The sequence below is a fragment of the Delphinus delphis genome, chromosome 3 (assembly GCF_949987515.2).
Source record: "Delphinus delphis chromosome 3, mDelDel1.2, whole genome shotgun sequence".
In the NCBI taxonomy this organism is placed as follows: domain Eukaryota; kingdom Metazoa; phylum Chordata; class Mammalia; order Artiodactyla; family Delphinidae; genus Delphinus; species Delphinus delphis.
In genome coordinates this window covers 85292657-85318873 of record NC_082685.1, presented here as the reverse complement: position 1 = coordinate 85318873, position 26217 = coordinate 85292657, and the positions used below count along the sequence as shown (strand labels likewise).

Below are 26217 nucleotides of genomic sequence, written 5' to 3'. Positions count from 1 at the left end.
CCAGGAGGCAGTGTGAAGTTCTGGGTTAGACAGGGCAGGCCCTACAACAAGGGCTGAAAGGCCGGCAGAAGCACGCCAAACCCAAGCGTCCTGCTCAGGTTTCCTGCTGGATGTTAAAGAGCCCTGTAGAATGTACAGGAGAAAGAAAGCCAACCTACAGTGTGTCAGTGATGAGGGAGTGGCATGGATTAAATGCTCCTCTATGGAATACTTAGCCAGTCCACTATTGGTCAAGCCAAATCAAAGTACATATATTATTTAGAAAAAACCCTACCCCTAGGAGAGTGAGTCACAGCTTTAAGATTTTAAGTTTTTAACACACAGAACTAAGAAACTCATCTTTGCGTGAAGGGCTCTTTGTGACATTCTGATCCCAGGTTAAAGATTATATCTTCAGAGGTACCCTTCTTGACCACCCAACATCTCTCTCCATCACATTAAGTTACTCTAATTCTCCAAATACCACTTTATACTATCTGATAGGCTTTTTACTTGTTTATCTTCCCACAACCCCTAAAACGAAAGCTTCAGGAGAACAGGAAATCTGCCTATCTTACTGACCACTGGATCTACTAGACACTCTGTAAACTCCTAGTAGACTCTACATTAGAGTTTAGTTTTAAAAACTAAACTCTAATGTAGTTGATAAGTGGTCAAACTAAGCCAAACAAAAATGAAGCATAAAATAGTTTGTTATGTGATATGAATAGACATTGGCATACTTATCAGTTACTTTTGGTACATAGTACATCTTTCATTCTCTTAACTGATAATCTGTAATCCAAAATTTTTCCATGTCTACAATGGTATGATAAGTCATAACCAGAAAAATGCAATCATTTTCTCAGTTACCTTATGGAGAGTAGGTTACGCCTGGTATGGGCTTACTGCTTATACTGCAATATATTAATGTTTTAGAAGAGTGTTCATCTGTGGATAATCTATATTAGAGACTAATTTAACAATCCTAATTATCTCAAAGATGCTAGCATTTTAGCTAATACACTATTCATAGCATGATTTTTTTTTTTTTTTTTTTGCGGTACGTGGTCCTCTCACTGTTGTGGCCTCTCCCGCTGCGGAGCACAGGCTCCGGACGCGCAGGCTCAACGGCCATGGCTCACGGGCCCAGCTGCTCCACGGCATGTAGGATCTTCCCAGACCGGGGCACGAACCCGTGTCCCCAGCATCGGCAGGCGGACTTCCAACCACTGAGCCACCAGAGAAGCCCATAGCATGATTTTTATATCCATATCCACCGCTAGCATCCTAAATGCAATCACTAAAGGAAAAATTAATTATTTACATGTCAGAATATTGTTTGCATATCATAAATCCTCGTAAAGTTTTTTAAGGTATCTTCAATTTCTAGATTTTCTTTAGCAAGAAAACAGTTCATTCAATGAAGCCATCATTTTGAGCAACCAGAAATTATTTTTTAACTTTTTATTATGAAAAATCTCAAATAAGTAAAAAAAAATAGAGGAAATGGTATAATGAACATTCATGTATGCACCCCACAGGTCAACGATGATCAACTCATGGCCAATCTTTTGTCATTTATGTGTTGACACTTCTCTCCATTCCCCTCCCCACTTTGAATTGCTTTCAGATAATCCCAGAATTTATGTTATTAAATTTGTATGTCAAAATATATTTCTAATAGATTATCAGATTTTAAATATTCACATAATGCAGGTTTTTCATGGGGTTTTTTGGGTGTCATTCTTCTATTTTATTTTATTTAAAAAATTTTTTAAACTTTTTATTTTATATTGGAGTACAGTTGATTAACAATGTTGTGTTAGTTTCAGGTGTACAGCAAAGTGATTCAGTTATACATATACATGTATCTATTCTTTTTCAAATTCTTTTCATGATTTTATTAACCTGTTTATACTTTATTAGGAGCCTGTTGGTTTTTTTTTTAACATCTTTATTGGAGTATAATTGCTTTACAATGGTGTGTTAGTTTCTGCTTTATAACAAAGTGAATCAACTATACATATACATATATCCCCATATCTCTTCCCTCTTGCATCTCCCTCCCATCCTCCCTATCCCACCCCTCTAGGTGGTCACAGAGCACCGAGCTGATCTCCCTGTGCTATGCGGCTGTTTCCCACTAGCTCTCTATTTTACATTTGGTAGTGTATGTATGTCCATGCCACTCTTTCACTTTGTCCCAGCTTACCCTTCCCCCTCCCCGTGTCCTCAAGTCCATTCTCTATGTCTGTGTCTTTATTCCTGTCCTGCCCCTAGGTTCTTCAGAACATTTTTTTTTTTATAGATTCCATATATATATGTTAGCATACTGTATCTGTTTTTCTCTTTCTGACTTACTTCACTCTGTATGACAGACTCTAGGTCCATCCACCTAGGAGCCTGGTTGTATTATACAAAACTAAAATATGCTTTAAAAGGACACTTAGGAGGCTCTTCTTGATAATTTATAATATCAACAGTAGTTTCAACACAGCTAAAGTAAGTTTTTATTCCTGGCTTCTTCAGGTACCTTCTGGCAGGCTCTGATTACCAAATTTTTATTCTGTTATTAAGAATAAAAATTAGAAATGAAAGGCAAGTTATAATGCCATAGTTTTAATCAATCACTAGAGCTTAATTTTTCCTCCTTTCTTTGCTTTCAAGGTGAAAATATTCATAAGAAGATCAATTCATTCTTGGAATTTAGATGTACTACGACAAATTTAGACATCTCACTACAAATACAGTTGGAGCTGTAAACATAAAATACCAGGACATCAGAATTCCATAGCAAAAATCTGTGGTAAATTACCACAGATTTCAGAAGGAAGACATTTTGGGGGAAGAGAAAACACTGAATGTCTACACTGCTCTCTAGCTTAAAGAATTTGTTCTCCAGGTCTTTGATGTGAATTTCGGAGAGCTACCAAATAAAGGGGTAAGGCTATGTCATTTTTACATCAGCCACTTGTTTCTGGGCATGCTAGGAGGAGAGGCATTCAAGAACCTCTTCAGAACTTTGCTTTCAAAATTTAATTATGAGTGGAATAGCATAGCAGGAAGACAGAGAAATTCAATGAGTGTACATAGACCTCTGTCCACAGGCCAAGATTTTATTTCCAAAAGGACACAGGGCCTTCTCATTGAACAATGCCATGGTTAGCTCATCATACCGACACAGGGCTTGTGCCAGGACATATAAGGCTTTCGATGTTCCACTATTCATTACTCCCTGATGCTTGCCAAGGACCAGACTGAGCCCATTCAGTATAAACTTAGTGCTGGGCCCAATCAAAGGACTTCAAGAAAAACATGAACAAGTGTTTTGTATGCAGAATCCAGCTGCTGGCAGTGTCTATTAATGTAACACTGTTCCCAGCTAATTCTCATTTAAAAAATGGCTTTTGAACTAAATTGAGTTACCTCTCTGCTGTATTTTAACATTAACTGACACAAAAAGAAGAAAATGGTTATAATTATTCATTTTAAAATGTACCTTCGTGATAGTAATTTTCCAAGCAATCTTCTCCCACGCTTTAAAATGGCACATGGGCAGGGAAACTGGACAACAAGTACCAACTTTTAATCATCATCTATTGCTTTTATTTTAATTAACAAAAAATTTTCAAAACCACTAAAAATATAGAATTGAATGTACAAAGGATGCCACTTCAGTTGGGAGAAATGGTAAGGATATACTTTGCAAAAATTTCAAAATAGACATCACAGAGGCGAAAAACCCTTGAGAAAATGGTGACAGAGACCCATGTGAATGGGTTCACCAGTTCCCAGGGCATGCGCACTCCAGGGCTGGGGCGCTCATTCAATGTGGAATGTGGGCGGCTGTGGCTCAAGTGAGATGAGTTCAACCAGTCTTGGCAGCTTATCCTCAAGGAATGAGGATTAAATACAACTTGCTTCCCTCAATCCCCAGAATGGGTGGCCATTACAAACTACAGGGTTTCTGTCTCCAAAGAGCGAGATTCATGAAAATGAAATATGGAGAGATAGAGGGAGCATCAGAGAAGCTGATCCCCCCCAAAACAGACTCCTAAGTGGCATTGTATCGATACTATTTTTAAATACTAAAATTTTTAGTGCCAAATCGGTCTCAAATTAGGAAAATAATTTATTACAAGTTTTAATTTCCATTTGGTAGCTTTATTTCCAGCAAATTTTTAGAACTGAGGAACAAAAATCAAGAGTGTGGTGATTAAAGACATGGAATGTTGAATCAGACAGAGCTGAGTTCTAATCCTGATTTCACCACTAACTGGGATCTTGGCAAACTATTTAATCTCTCTTAGTCACAGATTCCTTATTTGTAAAATGGAAATGATGCCTACATATTCGCTTTGAATTTGGAGTGTGTGTGGTGATGGGATATCTTTCCCATCACCATCTTTCAGCTTAGTCCACCCTGTTGATCAGAAACACTAGATTTTTTTTTTTGCGGTACACGGGCCTCTCACTGTTGTGGCCTCTCCCGTTGCGGAGCACAGGCTCCGGACGCGCAGGCTCAGCGGCCATGGCTCACGGGCCCAGTTGCTCTGCGGCATGTGGGATCTTCCCGGACCGGAGCACGAACCCACGTCCCCTGAATCGGCAGGCAGACTCTCAACCACTGCGCCACCAGGGAAGCCCCCTCATTATGGTTTTGCTCTTGTTTATGTTCCCCACTGTACTTATGGTACCAACAACAAAAAACACAAGACAAAAAGCCTACATAGGAAGAAACTTCTGCAAACACAGCACAGTGTGTTGTAATTTCCCCCATGTATCAGTAATGCTTGACTGTCTAAAGAATTCCTGGCAGAAGAAATATTTAAATCATATCATTTATAAGACTGGAAATCTTATGACAAAGCAGTTTTCTCATGATTTTTTTTCTGCTAATAACATTTACTATTCTAAACACTGTAAAGTCAGAGTCGAGAGACTAAAAGAATGTTGGCTAGTAGGAAAAGGTAAATATGTGATAAATACCACAAAGAAGCCAATCAGGGGGAAAGAAAGGATATTTGCCATCAGAATTACTGGGTACTTTGCAAATATGCGTAACACCTTGTGAAAGTGTGGAACTACTTATTTTTTCTGTCTTTAAAGGTTTTATTTTATGTGAGCCAGTTAATCTGTCCTTACTCTGCTTAAAATCATCAGCTGTGAATTCACTTGGATAGAATTTAGAAAGCAATCAGAGCGAAAAAGACCCATTTCATCAGCTTTATACAGTTATGCAGAAGGTAACCTGTATTCAGTAATTCAATTTCTGAAACTTCAGAAAACTTCCTGCAACTTACGATTTTTAAGCTGCAGCCATTTTGCTTTCAAGGGGCATGAAGAACTTTCAAATTCAAACAGCGTTCCTTAGAAAAATGCACATGGCAGGGCATTGCCTCTGCTTCAAAAACTGTACATTTGTTGTTTTTGTCATTGTTGTTTAAATGATCATTTGATCAGTTTGGATCCTATCATCTAATATTTTCAACATAAACTTGCAGTATAAAACACTAGTAATCTAATTTAAGAAAAAATAAAATACAGCATTGGTCAGCAGAGGTTTGTGAGCACTAAAAGTAAAGAAAATGTGTGAGAAGGTTAATTTTGAGCTTTTGTGTCATGTCATATATCTTACCAGGAAATCTCACACTCTTGTAGTAAAACTTTTTATTTTTCAAGTGTTTCAGGGAAAATAAGATATTTTCTCTTTCATTTACCACAATGCTTACATCTCCTTCACTTTGATGGAAGAGATATTTTGGAAGCTAGTAGGTCTCTTATTTTATAGTTAAAAGGATAATAGGTCTCTTCTGCAGTTTTGTATTGACTCTATTTAGTTTACTTCTCAAAAAGTTTCCCTTAATTCATCCTTTTTCTACAGTTCACAACCAAGTTGCTCTGATGCTTTTTATTGATTTTTCCTTTATTCCCCTCAAGTTGCCATCCTCTTCTTGCTTCCACGGAGCAAACTGTGCCAGACACTATGTCTTATGCTGGACATTCTCAAATTTCCTTCATCAATTCTATTCTCTCCCTCAGCCAAATATTAATTTTACACATAATTACATTTCTAAATATTATTTTCATTAGAAAGGTTACCTACAATAAGAATAAAGAAATTAATCAATCCTCTAAGGCTTCTCCTGAATTTATAGAGGATCACACTAAGATATAGGCTCAAAATGTACAGTTCAACCAACTATACTTATTGTCTCCTACAGGACATACCTCTGTGCATCCCTGATGACGAAGAACAAAAGCTTAAGATATAGCCTCTGTCCCCCGAGAAGCTTCTTACTTTAGTTGAGTAAGACTAACACATATGAAAATGTTAAAAACAGATACGAAGAGTAAAAGATTCATTCACTGAATGTAAAACATTTTTCAGAGTTTTGGGACAAAGCAAGTGGCACAAAACAACATGTATAGGATGGTCCTATTTCTATTAAAATATATTAAAAATGACTAGAAAGATACAGAGAATTCTGGGGAATAGAAAGAATTTTACCTTTTTCTTCACACAGTTTGGATATGCTTTTTTTTAAAAGTATAAATTGCTTAGGTATGAATTAACAAAGAACTAACAATAAATAAAATGGATTCAGATGGGTGAAGGCTTCTTGGAAAAGGCAGAAAGAACTGGTGTGAACCTTGAAAAACAGGCAGAGAAAGCACACAGCACTGTGGAAGAAAAGTTTTTAGCACTTAGAAAAGATGTAATTTGGCTTCAGGAGATGATTCCGGTAAAGCTGTAGTCGAAAAGCCTGGCTGTTGTAAACTGGTGAAGGCTTTGACGTAATGTAGTTATTAAGCCATTAGAACTTGCATATGTTTCTCAAAGTTGCTTGTAACTATAAAAAAGGTAAAGGATAAAACACAGCTTTCTCTGGGTACATACCCAAGTTACAAACACAGATAGGAAAAATGTGGGAAAAAATTTTAAATGCTAGAAAAGAAAGAGAGCTACATTTAACTCTTAACAATCTGTTTATGTAGCTTCATTTCTTATCCTAGACAACTTGTAAGATTCTTCCCAAAAGGAATAGGACAGAAGAGCTCTGCTTTCAACATTTTTGCTGATATAACTATTCTAAAGTTAACTAACAATTATAAAAACAAGAAAGAAACATAAAGCTTTTGTAGAGTTTATATTCTATTATAAAAAAGGTCATTAAAGCAAAAAACTTAGTATCTCTCCCTATTTATTTACTTACGAATATGCAACAAAAAGAGAATAAAAGTGACGGTGACAGAGAAGGAACAGGAAGAAGTCTGATGCTTTACAATTTGCAAATTAATTTTACATATTATTTTATTGGACAACTGCCAGAAAGTGAGGGATTAATCCTATTTGAAATGGTGGAAAACTGAGGCTCACAGAGGTGGAGTGATTGATTTACTCAAGGTCACTCAAGCAGTAAGTAAGAAGCTGGGCCTGAAAGCCAATTCTTCTAAGTTGAGGGCTCTTTCTACTACACCACTTCGACCAACACCACCACAGTATGCACCAGGGGAAAACTGAGACTGCAGAATAACAAAGCAGGACAGGATTCTACTTCTTGTAAATATGAAAATAAAATACAACTTAAAAGACATTAACAGGTGTTGACAAAAATGTGGAGAAACTGGAGGCCTCATACACTGCTGGTGGGACTATCAAATGGTACAGCCACTTTGGAAAAGAGTCTAGAGTTCCTCAAAATATTATACCTAAAGTTACCATATGACCCAGCCATTCCACTTCCAGATAGACAAACAGGTAAATAGATACACGGAGAGAAAGAAAAGGGATATATATGTAACCTCCAAGGGAAGTGAAAACATATGCCCACATAACAACTTGTACACAAATGTTCATGACAGCATTATTCATGTTAGCCAAGAAGTAGAAGCAACTCAAATGTCCATCAACTAATAAATGGATAGACAAAATGTGGCATATATCTATTCAATGGAATATTATTTGGCAATAAAAAGGAATGAAGTACAAATAAATGCTACAACATGGAAGAAAACTGAAAATATTGTTTTAAATGAAAGACACAAAAAGGCACATATATACTATCCCACTGATATGAAATGTCCAGCATAGGCAAATCTGTAGACAGAAAGTAGACTGGTGGTTGCCAGGGGCTGGGGAAGGGGGTAATTGGAAGTGACTGCTATTGGTTACTTTCTGGGCTAATGAAAATATGCGATAATTAGATTGTGGTGATGGTTGTACAATTCTATGAATACAGTAAATACCACCTGAAGATGGTGAATTTCATGGTATGTGACATATATCTCAACAAAGCTGCTATTTTTAAAGGAGGTGAAAAAATGGAGAGAAATAGAGAAATTTAAAAATAGAAAATAATTACAAAAATAACTTACATAGAATTTCTTTCCTAACAACCTCTGAATTTTAAACACAACTCTGAAAAGTATATTATTTGGTATCTTTTGTTAATTAAGTGAGATAAAGAAAGTTTTAAAACTACGATTAGGCATTGTTTTATAATTCAGTTTCTTCTGCAGCTTCAAAACGTCATTTCACTAGGCTCCTTTAAAATTTCATTCTTTTAAGACTCCACAAGTCTTAAAGACATGAGAAATTAAAAGGTGAATTACGGAATTCAAACTGTTTTTATGAAATCCTTCATTTGAATGGAATATGTAGAGAGATAAGGCAAAAGGTATTTTTAAAGGGACAGATGACACCTACATAAATAAAGTAAATACACCTCTCAGGAGTCATAAGGACTTTGACAGGTCAGGATGGGCACCCGTTTCCTTAGGGTTGACTCATGTAAGCCCATCCCACGTCTTCTTTCTTGATCATCTCTCTCTCTGACATCATGTATCCTTCTAACGGATGTTTGCCAAAAACCACTCTTAGTTTGATTCTGTTTTTATTGAAATTGAATTAATTCTATCCTAGACAAAAAATTTTTTCTAAGCCTTTATTTTTGTTTTTCTAAAACTTGAAAATTTATACTATGAAATGTAAATAGCATTGTCCTGTTTCATTTGATTCAACACATGTGCTTACTCCTCATGAGATGTATGGTGCAGAGTTAAGAGCGGAACAGCGGAGCCAGACTTCCCGAGTTCTAATCTTGGCTCTGCAATTTATTAGCTATAGTACTATGAACCCAAAGTAAGTCACTTGACCTCTCTGGGGTCAGGTTCCTCATCTTAAAATAGGAAAATAATCATAACTTCCTTGCAAGCTTGTGTGAGGGTTATATGAGTTAACATATGTAAAGCACTTTGATCAGTGCTGTGTACATAATACAACATTAAGCACAGCCTAAGTGTTAGCTAATTCCTTAGTAATGAAAACAAGGACCATCTGAGTGCCTTCCTTCATTTGCAGCTTGCATTAGGGTCAGCCTTAACCCATCTGGGCTTCCAGGCTCACAGAGCACAGCACAAGGAGCAGGACTGCTGCCTCTGTTCCCTAGCCTGCCGCTCCACGGAAAACACCCTGTGAGTCCATATCAGAGAGACGAAGGGGTGTTGGGACCATCACTCCTGAGAGATAATAATACACACCAAAGATAATCCTGCCCATAAATGAGTTATTTCAATTCCCAATGTTCCTTTTTACTACCTACTTATTGCCTCCATTTTCTATCCTGTTCCTGATTTATAAGAGCCCTTTCTAAGTATTTCTTTCTCCCTCTAAAATTACACATGGCTGTCAGTCATTCATTGCTGTACTACTTAAGAAAGGTCACTTGGAACGGAAAGGAGGACTCAATCTTAAAGAAAATGACCTAGAATCTTGAGTATGTTCTTCCAAAAAAATGCAATGAAAATCTTTGTAGTCCTTATGGTGATAAAATAATAATATGTGTTCATTGTATGCATAATGCTGATATCCAGAGTACTGCCCCGTTGCCTGCATATAGGATGGTCTTAGTTTTCTAAATAGAAAGAAATGGAAAAAACAAAGGGCTAGAAAAAGAATTTAACATTTTTTTTCAGACCTGGTCCAGGTTCTGAAACAGAACAAGCTTTGCAAAAGTACTCAACACCTTGGAACTCCATTCCTTAGTTGCCGTTTAGTGCAGCAACATGGGGTTATATGTGGACCAAGACAGATTATCGAGGGAGGACATTCTCTGCTCTTCTTTTTAGTTCCTGAATATAATCCAGCAGCAAATGCTTTTAGCTCTAGCTTTAAACTATATACTAATCTCCACTTCTATCATGCAGGTCCACACCACAATCATGTCTTACTTAAGCTGTTATAATACTGCTCAATTGATTTCTCTGCTTTCCATCCTTTCCCTGGTACTGTCTATTCACTACTCAACAGGTAGCATGATCATTTTTAAATGAGATCATGTCACTCTCTCACTCAAAACCTTCCAATAGCTTTTCACCATATGTAAAAATCCAGACCCCTTCACATGACCTACAAGGCCCCACATAATCTGCCTGCTGTCATGCACTCCGACCTTATTTTCCTATCCCTCCTTCCTTCACTGACTTTTGCTCTGGCCATACTGCCCTCCTTTCTGTTTCTCAAACACACCAATGTGGTTCTGCTTCAAGGACTTTGTACTTGCTATTTCCTCAGTGATTCACACAGCTCACTCCTTGACTTCACTCAAGTCTCTGCTCCAGTGCCAGCTCTTCCATGAGGCAGACCCTCACTAAGCTGTAGAAAACTGCAAACTATAATCCCCAGGCACATATCCTACTCCCTACACCCACTTAAGCTGTTATACTTTTCTTACCACTATCTGAAGAATATTTTCACTTGTTCATTATCCATCCCTCCTACTGGAATGTAACTCCCCGAAGGCAGGGTCTATTTTGTTCACTGTTGTAACTCCAGTGCCAAGAATAGAGATCAGCAAGTATTCGTTGAATAAATAATCAGGTGAACCTCAATGAAAGTGCTTAGAAAACTATGAAATATCATGAGCTCTTCGGATACAGGAATCACCTTCGTACCCTTGCGGCTGAGCACGTAGTAAGTTTGAAGAATGAATTCATAAACAAATGTACCAAGTTAAGTTTGAAGGATGGATAGATGGATTCCTGAATGAATGAAGTTGCTGTGTTTAAGGATAATCAGGTTAGGCTAGGTCTATATATCTGAATAAAGTTATGAGTAACTATTATTAAACATTTTTAAAATTTCCTTTGGCTTTTCTATCGTAAAACATTTTTTTGTTAACCCTCTCCTTTTTTTTTAGCACTAAGTAGAACACCCCTTAGATATCCTGGTTTGTGTTCTTACCTAAAACAAGACAAACTGGGGGAAAGGATCCCATTAGATCATGTTCCCTAGTAGGCCAAAAGATTCACACCCTTGGACAAAGACCTACTGCGAAAGTAAAAAGGTAGAGTAGGCAGGGAAATACCTGGGCTTTGCAAAAGGAAAGACAAGGAGTGATGGAGAGAATGGAATACTGGCCACTGCTCCCCTCCCAGGATTCCCAAACATGGTCCTATGAGCTTTCATTATTTTATTGCATATGCTTAATATAAACGATGCATAGCAATACAAGAGCAATACATGATTAAGATGTTTTGTGATCTTTTTTGATAGTAATACTACATTTTATTTGAATCACTTTTCACACATCAAATAACATCAAGTCCAACTTTTCACACATCAAATACATCAAGTCCAAAGAAGGTGAGGGGGGAATGGGCAGAGGCAGGAGGTAGAATATATCCACTCTGCGAAAATCAGAGAAAGAATTTCTTTTCTTTATAATGTCTGTCATTAGAAGTCTATCATATAACAAGAGTCAAATGCCTTTATTCTCGTCTAGCTTAAGGGTCAATAAAGTGACCACAGTTTATCGACACTAAGGTGTGGTTGTTGTTCCTCACCCGAGTCCTGGATAGGACGGGTGCACCCTAGCTCGCTCTGGCTCTTGGACCAGAGCTAGGCAAAGCTCTCAGTGCTCTGTCAGCCTTCGTCTTCACTCATCTGCTTTAAACTGTGTATGAGAAAACCCACTGGATTCAAGAACACCCAAGCAGAACCTGAAGCATAATTCTGAATTAATCTCTTTTTAAGATCCTCTCTTCAAGTTTAATTTGAAACAAATTCTTCAGTAATGCAAGCTATTTATTTATAATAACACTTGAAACTGACTAAAATATGTACTTCCAAATATAGAATTTCTCATATTTCTTACCTGGATATTAACAGATATAATTACAGTGCATTATAGCTATACCATTCAAAAAAGACAAAGAAACGAATTAATACATGTATCATAAACAAACTTGCCACTTGACTGTGGAATTAGATTTTAATTAATGGGCCCTTTCTCAAGTTTGTAAATAAAGTTTACTGCTTGAAAGCAGTTTCCTATTTAGAGGAAAATAAGGCTTTTAAATGATTTCAATTTTCAAATGCCGAGTAATGTCGAATTTTTTCAAAGTATTCTTTATTTTAATACTTAAGAATTTGTTATTTTTGATGAGAATCATCATTTGTCAATCCTACTGCAGTATGCTTTCTTTCCTGGTAGTACATTGGCATGCTTTAAAAAAAAAAAAAAATAGCAGATTTGTGCCTGAAAAACATCACACTATCATTTGCTGTACCTTAATTTTTTTAAGGAGAAGAAGCCCCACACACCTAATTAGGATGGCATTTTATGTGCTTCCTTGTTTCTAATTAGTGGTTCAAATAAAATATCCTAATATGAGTAGTTATTAAACCTGGGTTCTAAGTCTCCTTCTTCCTCTTGCCAATACACTGAAGAGTCCATATTACCAGCACAAAGTCTCCTTCATCAGGCCAATGGCAACAAGAAATCTTCAACAAGTGTTGGCCTGACCCCTTTTCTTTCTCTACAGATCCAGCTGAACATCAAAAACTGCTTGAAATTCAGTAATCACATTTCTCACTGTTCCAGAATGACCTATTTCGCACTAGAATGAACCAGTGAATTCATACATATAAATAACTATCTGCAGACACTGCTTTTAAAAATATGAACAGGAATGAGCAAAAAAAAAAAGGAGTGGGGAGCTGTAGTTAAAAATGAAGATTTGATTGAATTGGTATTCTTCAACTGTCTGATATGACAATTAGAAACAAAGCAGATCTACATAACTTAGCTATCAATGTCACATTTAAAGTCTTAGAAATTGTCAAAAATAATATTCATGAGAGTACAAGCTAAATTAACTTTTTCTTAAAACATATATCATCATATTTTTCTTGTGTATTTATTTAAGCTATCTTTTCTAGATACCTAAGAAAAAATATGTTAACATACTTCTAAGCAGACTAGGTCTACAAATTAGTTGCAATATTCTTCATCCATAAGCATTTATTGAACACTATTGTGCACAAGATCTAATGATATGTTACATCCTGCAAACACAGTGTTCTAAGACCTTCTGATCTCTCAGAAAGATCTTTCCCATTTTTATAATCTTTCAGTCAGTGTATAAAATTGTACATTCCAGCTTTTCCCACTAGAATATGGGATCATGCTTTATTCATTTCTATATTCCCAGTGACTAACAAAATCCTATCGCATAATGAAGTTTCAATGAATATTTGCCAAATGGATCGATTACTTAGTTCCAGTCCTTGAGAAGCTTACGGAAGTCCAGGCAGTGGCCACACAGAACCCACTACATCGCTCACATTAGAGCTCTGTGTCGTAAACCTAGGGCCCTATGGCATACCCTGAACTGACCAAAAGATTCCGACTTCAGGCTCTGATTAAATGACCAAGAATCTTAATTAAATCAAGAGTTAAAGATTTTTTAATATGAAACAACAAAATTTTGGTGGATCCTGGAACTTCTGCTTCCAGCCATGATGAGAACAGGAACCAGATTTTCCCTCCTACCTCAGAAAATCACTAAGCTAGACAACATATTAAAAAACTGGTATTCAGACACTGACAACAGGCAATGCAGGACAGTGATCTCTGACAGCAAGGAAACAAACAAGTGAGCCCTACACATCAAACACTCACTGCTTAGAGCACTTCCAGATCACGGCATGGGAAAGGAGACCCCAAACAGAGCACAACAGTCTTGCTTAGTTCAAGAGACAGAGTTCAGAGTTCTAGAACACCAAGGTGGCTAGAATCTGCTGCATAGAGAACCAGAAAGGAGGGAGCTACACAGAAAGAGCAAGTGAGTGAGCTGTGCAGATACGCACAGGAGTCCAGTAGAGTCTTGGGCTGAATACTGGTCTGGTTCTACATAAAAGAAAACTACTGAGGCTAGAGAAAGAATAATCATTCAGGACTAAGTGGAACAACGTCTGGAGCTCACAAAGGCCTGGAAATACCTTGATTTCCATGAGCCAGGATACAAAGACCTGCTAATCCACAGGGCATCAACTCAAGGCCTCAGAAGGACAATGCCCCACTAGTGTGGCCAAATTAGCCCTCAACTAAAAGCTGTTCCGGATCCACCTAACAAAGCTTAAAAGCGAGCCTTAGATGATCAAACTGTGTCCAAGTAACTTAACTGCATCCCAGAACAAAGTCCAGACATATTTAAAGGAATATAAAAACAATCAGCACCCAACAACCTAATATTCACAATGTCTGGCATCCAATCAAAATGAACAGTCAGGAAAAGGAGGAGGAAAATATATCCCACAACAAGGAGAAAAATCAATCAATAAAAATAGATAAAGAAATGGCACAGGGCTTCCCTGGTGGCGCAGTGGTTGAGAGTCCGCCTGCCGATGCAGGGGACACAGGTTCGTGCCCCGGTCCGGGAAGATCCCACATGCCGCGGAGCGGCTGGGCCCGTGAGCCATGGCTGCTGAGCCTGCACGTCCGGAGCCTGTGCTCCGCAACGGGAGAGGCCACAACAGTGAGAGGCCCGCGTACCGGGAAAAAAAAAATGAAGGAGGAGGAGGGACTTCCCCGGCGGTCCAGTGGTTGAGACTCCGCCTTCCAATGCAGGAGGCGCGGGTTCGATCTCTGGTCGGGGAACTAAGATTCCACATGCCTGCCGTGAGTGCAATCAAAAACATTAAAAAAAAAAAGGAGGAGAGCGGTGACCAAGTCTGTGGAGCCGCCCCAGGAGCTGGAGCTGTCACACCCCTTGCTCTTCCACTTCCCGTTGCAAAATAAAGGCCATAAAAAAAAAAAAAAAGAAGGAGAAGGAAAGCATGAGCACGATCAAGAGAGAACTGGAAGACATAAAAAGACCCAAATCAAATTTCTAGAGATGAAATGGTATGCTGATACGCTTGATGGTCAAAATAGTCAACATTTAACAAATATTACATTTTCATAAATCTTGAACTTCTTCCTCTGATTTCCTCTGATATTTAAACTTTAAAATAGGGGTAAAGCGGGAGTAGGTAATTATATCACACTTCATTGGTTCCAAACTTTTTCTTAATCTGCCATTCATAGTCCTAATCTCTCTAATACTTCTCAACATTCTACCCCATTTACAGATAGAAAGTTACTCCTCTAAAATTACACAGCATACAGCGATCTGGTTGAATGCAATCTAGATTTTGTCAATACCTCACCCTATTTTTCCTCATACTTGCACTCTTATCTAGACTTCTCTCCTCCAGACATGTCAGTGTTGTAAGAAAAAGTGTGGGCAAGACATCAGGAGACACCAGCTCCCATCTGGGCTCTGCGCCTCTGCGTGAAAACCTCAAGGGCATGTGGCTAATGGGGCTGGATCTCAGTCTCTTTATTTTTTAAATTAATGAATAGATCATTTGTAAACACTTTTTAGCCATTGAGCTCTTTAAGTGCAAGAAGCAGGATAGACATATGCTATGCTGCTCCTGGAGTGAGTGTATACGTGTACCCTAGGAGGAGAGAACAGGATAAGGGATGAAACAATCCCCCTTTCATATATTCCATCCCTTCTGGTTCTGGATATCTAGTTTAAAAACTACTGGGTTATTTCCACTAGGCACCTCCAATGATAGACTTATTCACTCATTTATTTACAAGTATTTATTGACTCGTCTACTATATGTCAGCTATATGCATGAGGTACTGGGGACATAACGGTCAATATGAGAGCATGTCTGCAATCTAGAAGGTTGTAGATGAATGAGGAGCTCTATAAGGAAAGATGAGGGAGGGCAACCACACACTATCTTTCGTTAGAGTAGCTGTAACCTAGTGTTTATTAGTATCAAATATGAATTTATGCTGATACACTCTGATAGAAAAATATTACTGCATTGCCCTAATCCTCCTACATATAGGCTAGTTTACTTCTAATAAAGTTAGAAGTTTAGTAAAGAATATTTGTTACTAATATTCATGGTAATTTTAAAATGACTAAAGTGAACACAGAACAAAGTCAATAACCGTTGCAGGTAATATAAAATGTGTTGGGAAATTCTATTTTCTTAAATTTTGCTTCCAATATATTAAAGATAGGACGAATTATGAATGGGGGTAATATATGTGAAACAATCCAATAAGGTAAATGAGAAATACTGGCAAGTGGAAAGAAAAAAGTACTTCTGAGATGTCTTCTCAGAGGCGGGAATACTACTGAAGGACTCTCATGACAGACACCAAGACAGCATCAAAAACTGACGAGTCTCTGAGAAACGTCGCCTTAAAAAGTACACTCCTCACATTAAGATGATCCAGTTAGAGGGATGCCTATTTTAAAAATCCTCCTTTCTTGGAGGAAAGGAAGACCTGGAAAGTCTGTCCCCAGAATTTGTACACAACATGTACACAACATGCCTTGGAATAATAATCCCTGAACATCATACCTGAAATAGCCATCCTAGGAATGGTGCTGTGAAAGCTATTCTTTAGAAAATTGGTTTTTCAAAAGAAAGAGTAAAACAGAATTAAGGCATAAATAATTAAGAAATATACACTTTGGGGCTTCCCTGGTGGCGCAGTGGTTGAGAGTCTGCCTGCCGATGCAGGGGACATGGGTTCGTGCCCTGGTCCGAGAGGATCCCACATGCCGCGGGGCGGCTGGGCCCGTGAGCCATGGCCGCTGGGCCTGCGCGTCCGGAGCCTGTGCTCCGCAACGGGAGAGGCCACAACAGTAAGAGGCCCGCGTACCGCAAAAAAAAGAAATATACACTTTGATTTCTTTCATTTTTTGGAACTTTTACAAATAGAAGAAAATTTTAATTATTAATTTTATGAGTCATTTGAACAACAATCCTTTATATAACTTTTTCAGTTATAGAACTGTGGCAATATCTATTTATATTACACAGCAGGCTGTATGTGAAAGTCATAAAGCTAATCTTGGTTGCCATTATCTGTAATAAACAGAAAACACCCTGCAGGAGCTTACACACCATTTTGTGAATATGACATGTACAGATTTTTACATACGCCAATTCCTAGAACTTATTTATTTACGGATTTATTGTGCATAGTGACAATTTGTTTACTCCTAAAGTACTTTTGATTTGTTAGTATCTTAGTGAACACATTTCATTCAATTCCCAAAAGTTGTCGTCTCTGGCTTCCAAATTACTATAAATTCAATATGACATCAAGCATAAATCATCATTTATATTAATTGAGTGTTATTGTTACTGAAAGACAACTAGGTACACATCACTAAATGTCTGACTGAAACAAATTAGGCAAGAAAACAATTTTATAGCCAATAATAAGAAATAAAGTTGTTGTATGTTCAGTTGCCCCACATTCTTTGTTTGTGATGGTGTAGGATACTAAGTGACTTTTATATTCTTATCTGTGGCCATTTGTTTTTCAAACTGTGTATATCAGAAAGACATTCAAATGGGCAAAATTTACCCTGATACTAAATGAAGCACACAAATGCTTGGCACATTGCAAAATGTTTCAAGCTTGGTTGGCTTTTCAATGCCTGAAAAGGGAATTAGAGATACGCCACTGAATGCTAATCACACTGTTGCATCTACTCACCACATTTAAATTCTTAGGGTGAACATATTTATCACTGACTTGTGATGCTACATGATTTTTAAATATTGCTCTCAAGCTGCTGGATAGAATTTCATGTCCTAAGTTCAGAAAACCAAGGTAAATGACAAACATGTTGCAGATTTCTTTTCTTACCCAGAATATTAACAGAGTGCCTCTAATCCTATACAGAAATATAGCCCAAAAAGCACAGCCATGCACTCTTTTGAGTGTATACAAGAGTGTAATCTCCAAGCAATTTTTTAAACGAATGCATCAATCACCTGACAATTGGGCAAATTCAAGACATATTAGAAAAAGCTGAGGGATAACTGGGAAATATACGTCTAGGTACAATAACCTGACAGAACAATAAGTGCTCAAGTTACCCAAACAAAAATGTTTGTCCCTTCCAATTACGCATGGTAAAATCAGTTAAGTTCTTCTTAGAGGGAAGAAACAAAACAAAAACTGAAGAAGCATGGGCTTTATTCATTGACTATGAAGCCTAAGTTAGTTTTTAAAATGTGAGAATTTAGTGTGTGTGTATGTTGAAAAATAAATTTATAGTAAGCTAAAAAATTGTTTTTGTTTAAAATGCACATACTATCATACACATAAACATTAGTCCTTAACTTCTAGAACTGGCCTCATTTTTAGACTCATTTCTAAGTAAATGCCATACATATGGGGGAACTGGGGCAAACTGGAAAGCACAGGTCCATCCAGAGACGGTAGTCAATATTCATCTCAAGCTGCTGGGGGAGAAGTGGGAATGCAGACATCTCCCAATTTTTAGAAAAAAAGAAAAGAAAAGAAAATCTCCCAATTTAAAAATTTTTGCAACTAATTCAAAGTTGAAAAGTTATTTCTCTGAGGAGTTCTACAATATGGCCCATCTATACAGACCATGTCCGTAATGAGCAGCTGAGCGAGATGAAAAGGAGTAATTAGAGCTATCAGTGATAGAGAAGGCCCCAAGACAGCATCTCATCTGGCCCCCTGCCTTCAGACAGGCAAGATATTCATCAAGTTTAAAAACGGAAGCAGCCAAGTCTCAAAGAGATTAAAATGAACTTGTTCACAGTCACACTAAAATTAAATAACAAAACACAGGTTGATCACCTTCCACAACTATTTTTTGTTTGTTTTTAAGATAAAAAACCATTGGCTTAGATATTTTACCGAGTAATTACTGGCTTGAAAAATGACAAAAAGATACACAGTGAAGAAATTTTGAAATGAAGATGACAGTGAACAAAATCTCCTTATAAAGAATGTAGTAAACCAGAAAGATAATAGAAAGAAATGAGAGAAGTCCTAAAGTCACGGAAGCATATAATACAGAATACAGGAAGGCCCTCAGCCTGACATCAGTGAAATGACTCCAGAAGGGAGGTCTAGGAGAAGGACTGGGAAGCAAAAGAGGAAGTGAGTGCAGAACCAGGTCAGGTGATGAGAGATTAACAATAATTCACAGTGGGGTAAAGAATATCATCAATCCAAATTGAACAACTAAAAATAGTAAGAAAGGTTAAGATAGAGAATAATGGGATGAAAAATGCATGATACGTTTTGCAAGAAAATGTCATGGGCACAAAAAAATCTCATCATTCTAAAAAGTAGCAGAGATAAATCCCTACAAGAATGAACACCCAGGTTTTCAATTCCCAGTGTGGCCAACAACCCTGAATCCTTAGCTTCAGCAAGACTGGGATGATGATTCTCTGTACTTTGTCAGGTAAGTGACCCTGCAACCCCAAAGAGGGAAGGGATACATACAAAAATAATGAAGTGGATCAAAACAATAATTTGTATACTTTTGCTAGGGTTAGGAATGTTTTGTTTGATATTTAGCGTGTTTGAAACATTTAAGAGAATCTGACACATTAGGAAATCTGACATTTTAGGCTTGTGATTTTTATTTAAAATATTTAAAAGAAGTTGACTAATAGTAAACTTGAGATTTGAATTTAAACTATTTTAAGATAGTCTGGGGCTTCCCTGGTAGCGCAGTGGTTGAGAGTCCGCCTGCCGATGCAAGGGACACAGGTTCATGCCCCGGTCCGGGAAGATCCCACATGCCGCGGAGCAGCTAGGCCCGTGAGCCATGGCCGCTGAGCCTGCGTGACTGGAGCCTGTGCTCCGCAATGGGAAAGGCCACAACAGTGAGAGGCCCGCGTACCACAAAAAAAAAAAAAAAGATAGTCTGATGGACTAAGTTTACACACATCATTTGAAAACTGATTGACTAATACATACATTAGGTTTCCAGTTTGTAAGTTGTGTTTAAGTGCTCAGGAAGGTTTCTGTAAGGTTATCTTGCTAAAGGTTAAAGTGCTTGGATAAATTAAGTATATTGGGTGTTACCGTCTGAAATGCCTAAAGGAATTTAATTAATCAAGTTTGAAAATGGTGTGAAATGTTTAGGAGAATTTAGGCTGCCAAAATTATGAGCTAATTGACAGTTAATCAAGGAACAAATGAAAGTGAGTGCTTAAATATTACTAACTTTACTAACTTTAAAAATGAGATTTTAAAATTACTAACTTTAAAAATGAGATTTGTAAATTGAGCTTAAAGGTTTATAAAAACTCGGCTTTAAGATTGGAAACTTTAAAAAACTGAGTATTAATTAAAAACACAAGGAAATGTGAGTATTTCTTTCAAATATAAAAGACCCTCAAAGATTAAAAGTCCAATGACTCTATGGAGATGACATTAACTTCTCCAATCAAGAGGTTTGTTTTTGTTTTTTTTTGCAATACCTTGAGATAATAGGTATTCCAGGAAGAAAAGGGGTCTGTAGTTGAAAAAGAGAAAAGCCTGGGAAGGAACTATTAGCTACATACCCCTCTTGGAAATTTCTAGTGTATGTGCATTATTAAGGGTTTTGAGAAGCCCTGCAATAAAGAAATGTTCCATTTTTGTGGGGTTTTTTTTGAATACAGGAGTTTATTTAATGCTTATTAACATCTGCAGAATTGCAGAAGGTGCTCCACAGAACACAGTTTGGGAAACCCCACATTAAATCGTTGTGGAAAACTCCCTCAAGGATTCTTCCTTGTCAGAAGGCTGGCAGCAGAAGGAATGAAAAATCAGTTATGCAGGATCCGTTTCCATTATTTGATAGTATCACCCAACAGCTGGCAGGTAGGCTGCCTTAATGAAATAGGATAGTTCTGTCTCAGGAGATGTTCATGTATTTTCAGAGTTCAAAACCACTGTTTCATGCTTCGCTGAGTATTACACTTGAGACTCTTCTTTTCTCTAGTCACCATTCATATATACACGATTTTCACTATGATCTACATCCTGATGGCTCCAATATCTTTATCTCCAGTCCTATTTCCATCTTCAGATTCAGACCAAACTTTCTAGGTACCTAAGGATTATCTCTGCTTGGGTGACCATGATAACTTCAAAATCAACATGTCCAAAACTGAGTTCATTCTTTTCCACCTAAAATCTGTTTATACTCCAATTTTCTACAATTTGGTAACAGCGTTCTGCCTACCTAGATGCCCAAGCCAGAAACTAAAGTAAGTTCTAGAGTCTCTCAGCTCCCTCAGCCTTTATATCACTAAGACCTATACACATCCTGAATGACTCAAGTTTATCTTTTCCTTTGCATTCTGCTTTTCACTACTGATGTTCAGGATGTCAAAATTGTTTTCCCTGGACCACTGCAGTAGTCTTCTATCAGGTTGCCCTGCTTCTGATCTCCCTCTAATCCACTGTACATCGCTGGTTTTTTGTTTTTAGTATAAACCATTCAATGCCTTCCTATCATCTATAATGACAATTTCCTATATTCTTAGTGTGATATCCATGGTCCCTTATGCTCTGGCTCCTATTTATCTCTCTAAACCCCTCTCTCACTATGGCCTCCACATTTACCCTGTGTTTTAGGTACTTCTAACTTCTTGCACTTACTAGGATAGGCCAGGACCCTTCAAATCTCTCTATCTTTACACATGTGGTTTTCTCGATCTGAAATGCCTTTACTATTCTCTTCTTCCAAAAAACTCCTAACGCATCCATTAAGATTCAAGTGAAATGTTACCTCCTCTCAGGAGCCTCCCCTGTTCTTTGCATACTTCCCTTTCTGTGCTGATTCACTGTACTTTATTCATATATACAAAAGGCACTCACTTCAAATTGCTGCAATTATTTGCTTTATATAGCTACCTTGCCCACTAAGACTGAGATGGCATGCATTATTTTCCAGGTTTTTAAAAAATGTTTAACTCTCTAATACTGTATGTAAATTGAGATAATACTTCTTAAAAATAAGTTTTTAAAATCCTAAGTTTGTAATTTGACCATTTCCTTCCTTGCCTTATTCTAACCCTCTTAGAAACTCCAGCAGAAATGCCTATCTCACATCCTTGCTTATTCCCTCAATTTTTTTTCCAACTGTAAACAATACCCCCTTCTATCTTCCACAACTAAGGCATAAAATATACTGAAGTTTCAAATATCTTAATTTTAATATAGGCCTCTCTTGGTCACAAATCCATATGCCGGAAGGATGTGAGGATCTGAAGGGCTTGGGCTGATTGGGCTGACAGCATCAGAGACCTCAGTCTCTCTTCCTCTAAGTTGAAAATTGATTCAATTCAACAAATATTTACTGAGCAACCACTAGAGTAAAAGTCACCCTGTTAGGAGAGATGCAGCCCCACTAGGAAGATACCAGTTTTCCCCTACCTGGCAAAAACTACTCACGACAGCTAGCCTTCCATTCATTTGGACCTTATTTAAACACTCTAGGACTTACAGTACAATTTACTATCTACAAGAAACCTAATCACTTTCTGTGATTTGTTCTTTGTGTTTAAATATAACTTAGGCATTTGGTTAGAACACAGTGTATAAGGTTTTACTGATTAATATGTTTCCTTCTACTTGTTTCTCAACTTCTCCATGGCTCCATGTTTTCCCTTGCCTTGGCAGCAGAAGCACTGCTTTCTGTTTTATTTCTGTTGTTGTTGATAGAACCTAGTGCAGTCCTCTGCATACAATACAAACTATAAAAACACATGGTTTCTAAAAGGTAATATTCCAAGAGTATGATTTTCCTGATCCATGTATTAATATCTTTCATCTAACAATACATTAAATCAGCGCACTTTTTGTAATCAAGTTACTAGAAAGTCAGGCTCAGATAAAAGCAAAAGAGGATGTCAGTACCTCATTAAAAATACAAATAAATGTTAGAGAATGTGTTATTCCAATAGCCTCTTATCACTCTTGGTAAGTGCCCAGGGCGAGGACCTCGCAGGGTCAGATAGGCAGCTCCCACCTGACCATGGCGTGGATAATCATGTCCTGAGGTTGTGCAAGGGGAATGCCACTAGTCCCAAATCAACAAGCTCATTCTATTCATAGCCTGGAATAAATTAGGCACTTCGGGGAATGGAAACTGCTATTCTCCCCAGGAGGAACCAGGGCTATATGAGCAGGTCAGAGTACCTGCCTTGGGCATGTCAGGTGCCCAGCCAGCTGTGAAGTTCTTCCTAGCCTTGCTCAGTTGGAAGCATCATAATAGGGCCCATTGTTAACAATGAGAAAATCAGGAGGCTCAACTTTAGAAAGAATGTATTTCCCATCTCTCCAAGACTCAATGAAGAAAGTTCTGGAATGTAGACCTTTAATTAATGAAATTGTGGCACTCATATTTCTGTCACAAAATTAAATGAATACATCTAATATTCTAATGAGGAGTTGGCTGTATAGTAACTTCTTACATGAATTACACATTTTGCAGAAGTTTCTATGTAATGAGACTACAAGTCAGCATGGTCTACTCATTTGAGATCTACTTAGCCTCCCTACACTGTAACAATAACAACTCCTGATCATTTCTCTATGTTTTCAAATAATTCCAGAGAATAAGATTTAATAAAAATTAACCTGTGATTGGATTTCCATGGTATACAACTTGACGAAATTCAGAAGGTGGTCCACAAACAGTGGTAGCGGTCCACAATTAGTGATGAGCCGCCCACTGGCTCTAGGCACTGCTTGATCAGGCCCTGGCATTAGCCTTGCTTCATATTGTGCATTCAACATTGAGCTGCTCTAGTGTTAACATATGCTGCATTGGTGCTATTAGCATTACCTTTACAGTTAACATTCATCTACACTTCATCCCATTCCAGAAAGTAGGTGCTAGGGGAAGGGAAATTTACTTGAGAGCTGCATCTTCACTTCACTACGAGGAATACAAACTCCCTGTGGAAAAGAGGAGGGCAGCAAATTTCCCTCTTCCAGCTCCTTTGCCTTTTGGAACAAAGAGGTCAGTCCTCAGGCTAAATAAAACTAGTTTAAATCAGGTAGCAAACCACAACTTATCCAAATTTGATGAAAAAGGTGGCTTATATATCAAGATGGAAGTTCTATGAACAACTCCCTTGTGTTCAATCTTACCTTCTCTTAGATGGTGTTTCAGATTTAACCACTGCTATAATAACTAAGGTATCTTATGGAAGAGAAAAAAAAGTCATTTTAACCACCATGAAACAGGTAAAAGAAGAACTCTGTGTACTGAATGTGTATATGTATGTCATTAATAATTATAACCATTAAGTTCCTATATCATGGAGTAAAAAAACTTACTAGTTTATTGTCTGATCCAAAAGTTTCACTGATGTATAATTAGTGCCTAGAACAGTGCCTGGCAGTATAGCAGGCACTCAAATATTGACTGATCAGTTGATTGACTGACAGAATGAATGAGTCTATCCTTTTCACCATATTTATTATTTCTTTATATTAGTCAAAAGCTCAAAAGAATAAATGGATTTCAGATTTAATCCATCACCATTAAAGAATTTCTAAATAAATAGGCTACACTATTAAGAGAATTTTAATGTTTTTTGGCAATGAAATATATAAAACATATAAAATGATGATAGATTGACATACATCTACACTCCCCCACATACACAAAGGATTGGAAAAGAAATGTTTCTAAGTTTTACAGGATGATCTTATGCATATTTTAATACAGCTGTTCATTATAAAAAAGACAAAGACTACATAAATCTAATGGACAGAAAAACGTGGTTACAATTTAAACATTTTCTTCACCTTATTTTTAAAGATATTGAAAAGTGACACTTCATTACTCTGTATTTTTATATTCCAACCTAAACATTTTACATTATATTTGGTAACTAATACTCTAATTCCATGCACTGGAAGAGGGTGGAATCAAATTAATAAATACTAAAACATCTTTGAAGAGCAACAAAATATTATTCTCTAAATTACAAGTCAAATTTTGAAAGTATATTGGGCACTCAGAATAAAAATAGCAACAATAGCAATAGCAAACTCTTATAAAGGGCTTATTATGTACCAGGTAGGTACTATCTATAATATAGATAGATAATTTTATATGATTTGTATAACTTCTAAAATAAAATACCAACTAATATATATACATACATATATATACATACACACACAAATACATATATATTTGATCCTCATAAAAATCCTATGAAATAGATACCATCATTTCCATTTCAAACATGAGGAAACTGAGGCACACAAAGGTTAAATAATTTACTAATTAGTCATTTAGCAGAAAAAAAAAAAAAGAAGAAGAAGAAGGCTTCAGGGAATTCCCTGGTGGTCCAGTGGTTAGGACTCTGTGCTTCCACTGCAGGGGGCACAGGTTCAATCCCTGGTGGGGGAAATAAAATCCCACATGCTGTGCAGCACAGCCAAAAAAAAAAAAAAAAAGAAGTCACATAGCTAGTAAGTAACAAAGCCAGTATTCAAATTCAGACAGTCTGGCTCTTGAGGTCGTGGTCTTAATCACTATGTTATATTTCACAGAGAAATGGATTTTAATTTTTTGTGAAAGTATCATAAATTAAGTACATTGTTAGAAAATGTAAAGATAAGTACTTGCAGTTTCTTCTAATAAATCTACTCATGGAAATGCAAATCAAAACTACAATGAGGTATCACCTCACACCGTGTCAGAATGGCCATCATCAAAAAATCTACAAACAATAAATGCCGGAGAGGGTGTGGAGAAAAGGGAACCCTCTTGCACTGTTGGTGGCAATGTAAATTGATACAGCCACTATGGAGAACAGTATGGAGGTTCCTTAAAAAACTAAAAATAGAACTACCATATGACCCAGCAATCCCACTACTGGGTATTTACCCTGAGAAAACCATAATTCAAAAGGAGTCATGTACAGGGCTTCCCTGGTGGTGCAGTGGTTGAGAGTCTGCCTGCTGATGCAGGGGACACGGGTTCGTGCCCTGGTCTGGGAAGATTCCACATGCCGCGGAGTGGCTAGGCCCGTGAGCCATGGCCGTTGAGCCTGCGCGTCCA

At 37.4% G+C, this 26217-nt stretch overlaps 1 protein-coding gene across 5 annotated transcripts in view; it reads right to left on the bottom strand.

The window, feature by feature from the left end:
- FBXL17 (F-box and leucine rich repeat protein 17) overlaps nucleotides 1-26217 on the bottom strand; it is a 471962-nt gene that overhangs the window by 212140 nt on the left and 233605 nt on the right. Inside the window, exon 7 of one of the 5 annotated variants that reach the window (XM_060009053.1) lies at nucleotides 25516-25578. The exons of the other annotated variants lie outside the window; for them this stretch is intronic. Within the exon in view, the coding sequence (XP_059865036.1) occupies nucleotides 25545-25578 (34 nt within the window). The 3' untranslated portion in view covers nucleotides 25516-25544. Of the gene's footprint in view, nucleotides 1-25515; nucleotides 25579-26217 lie in introns of those variants that run through there. 5 annotated transcript variants of the gene reach the window in all.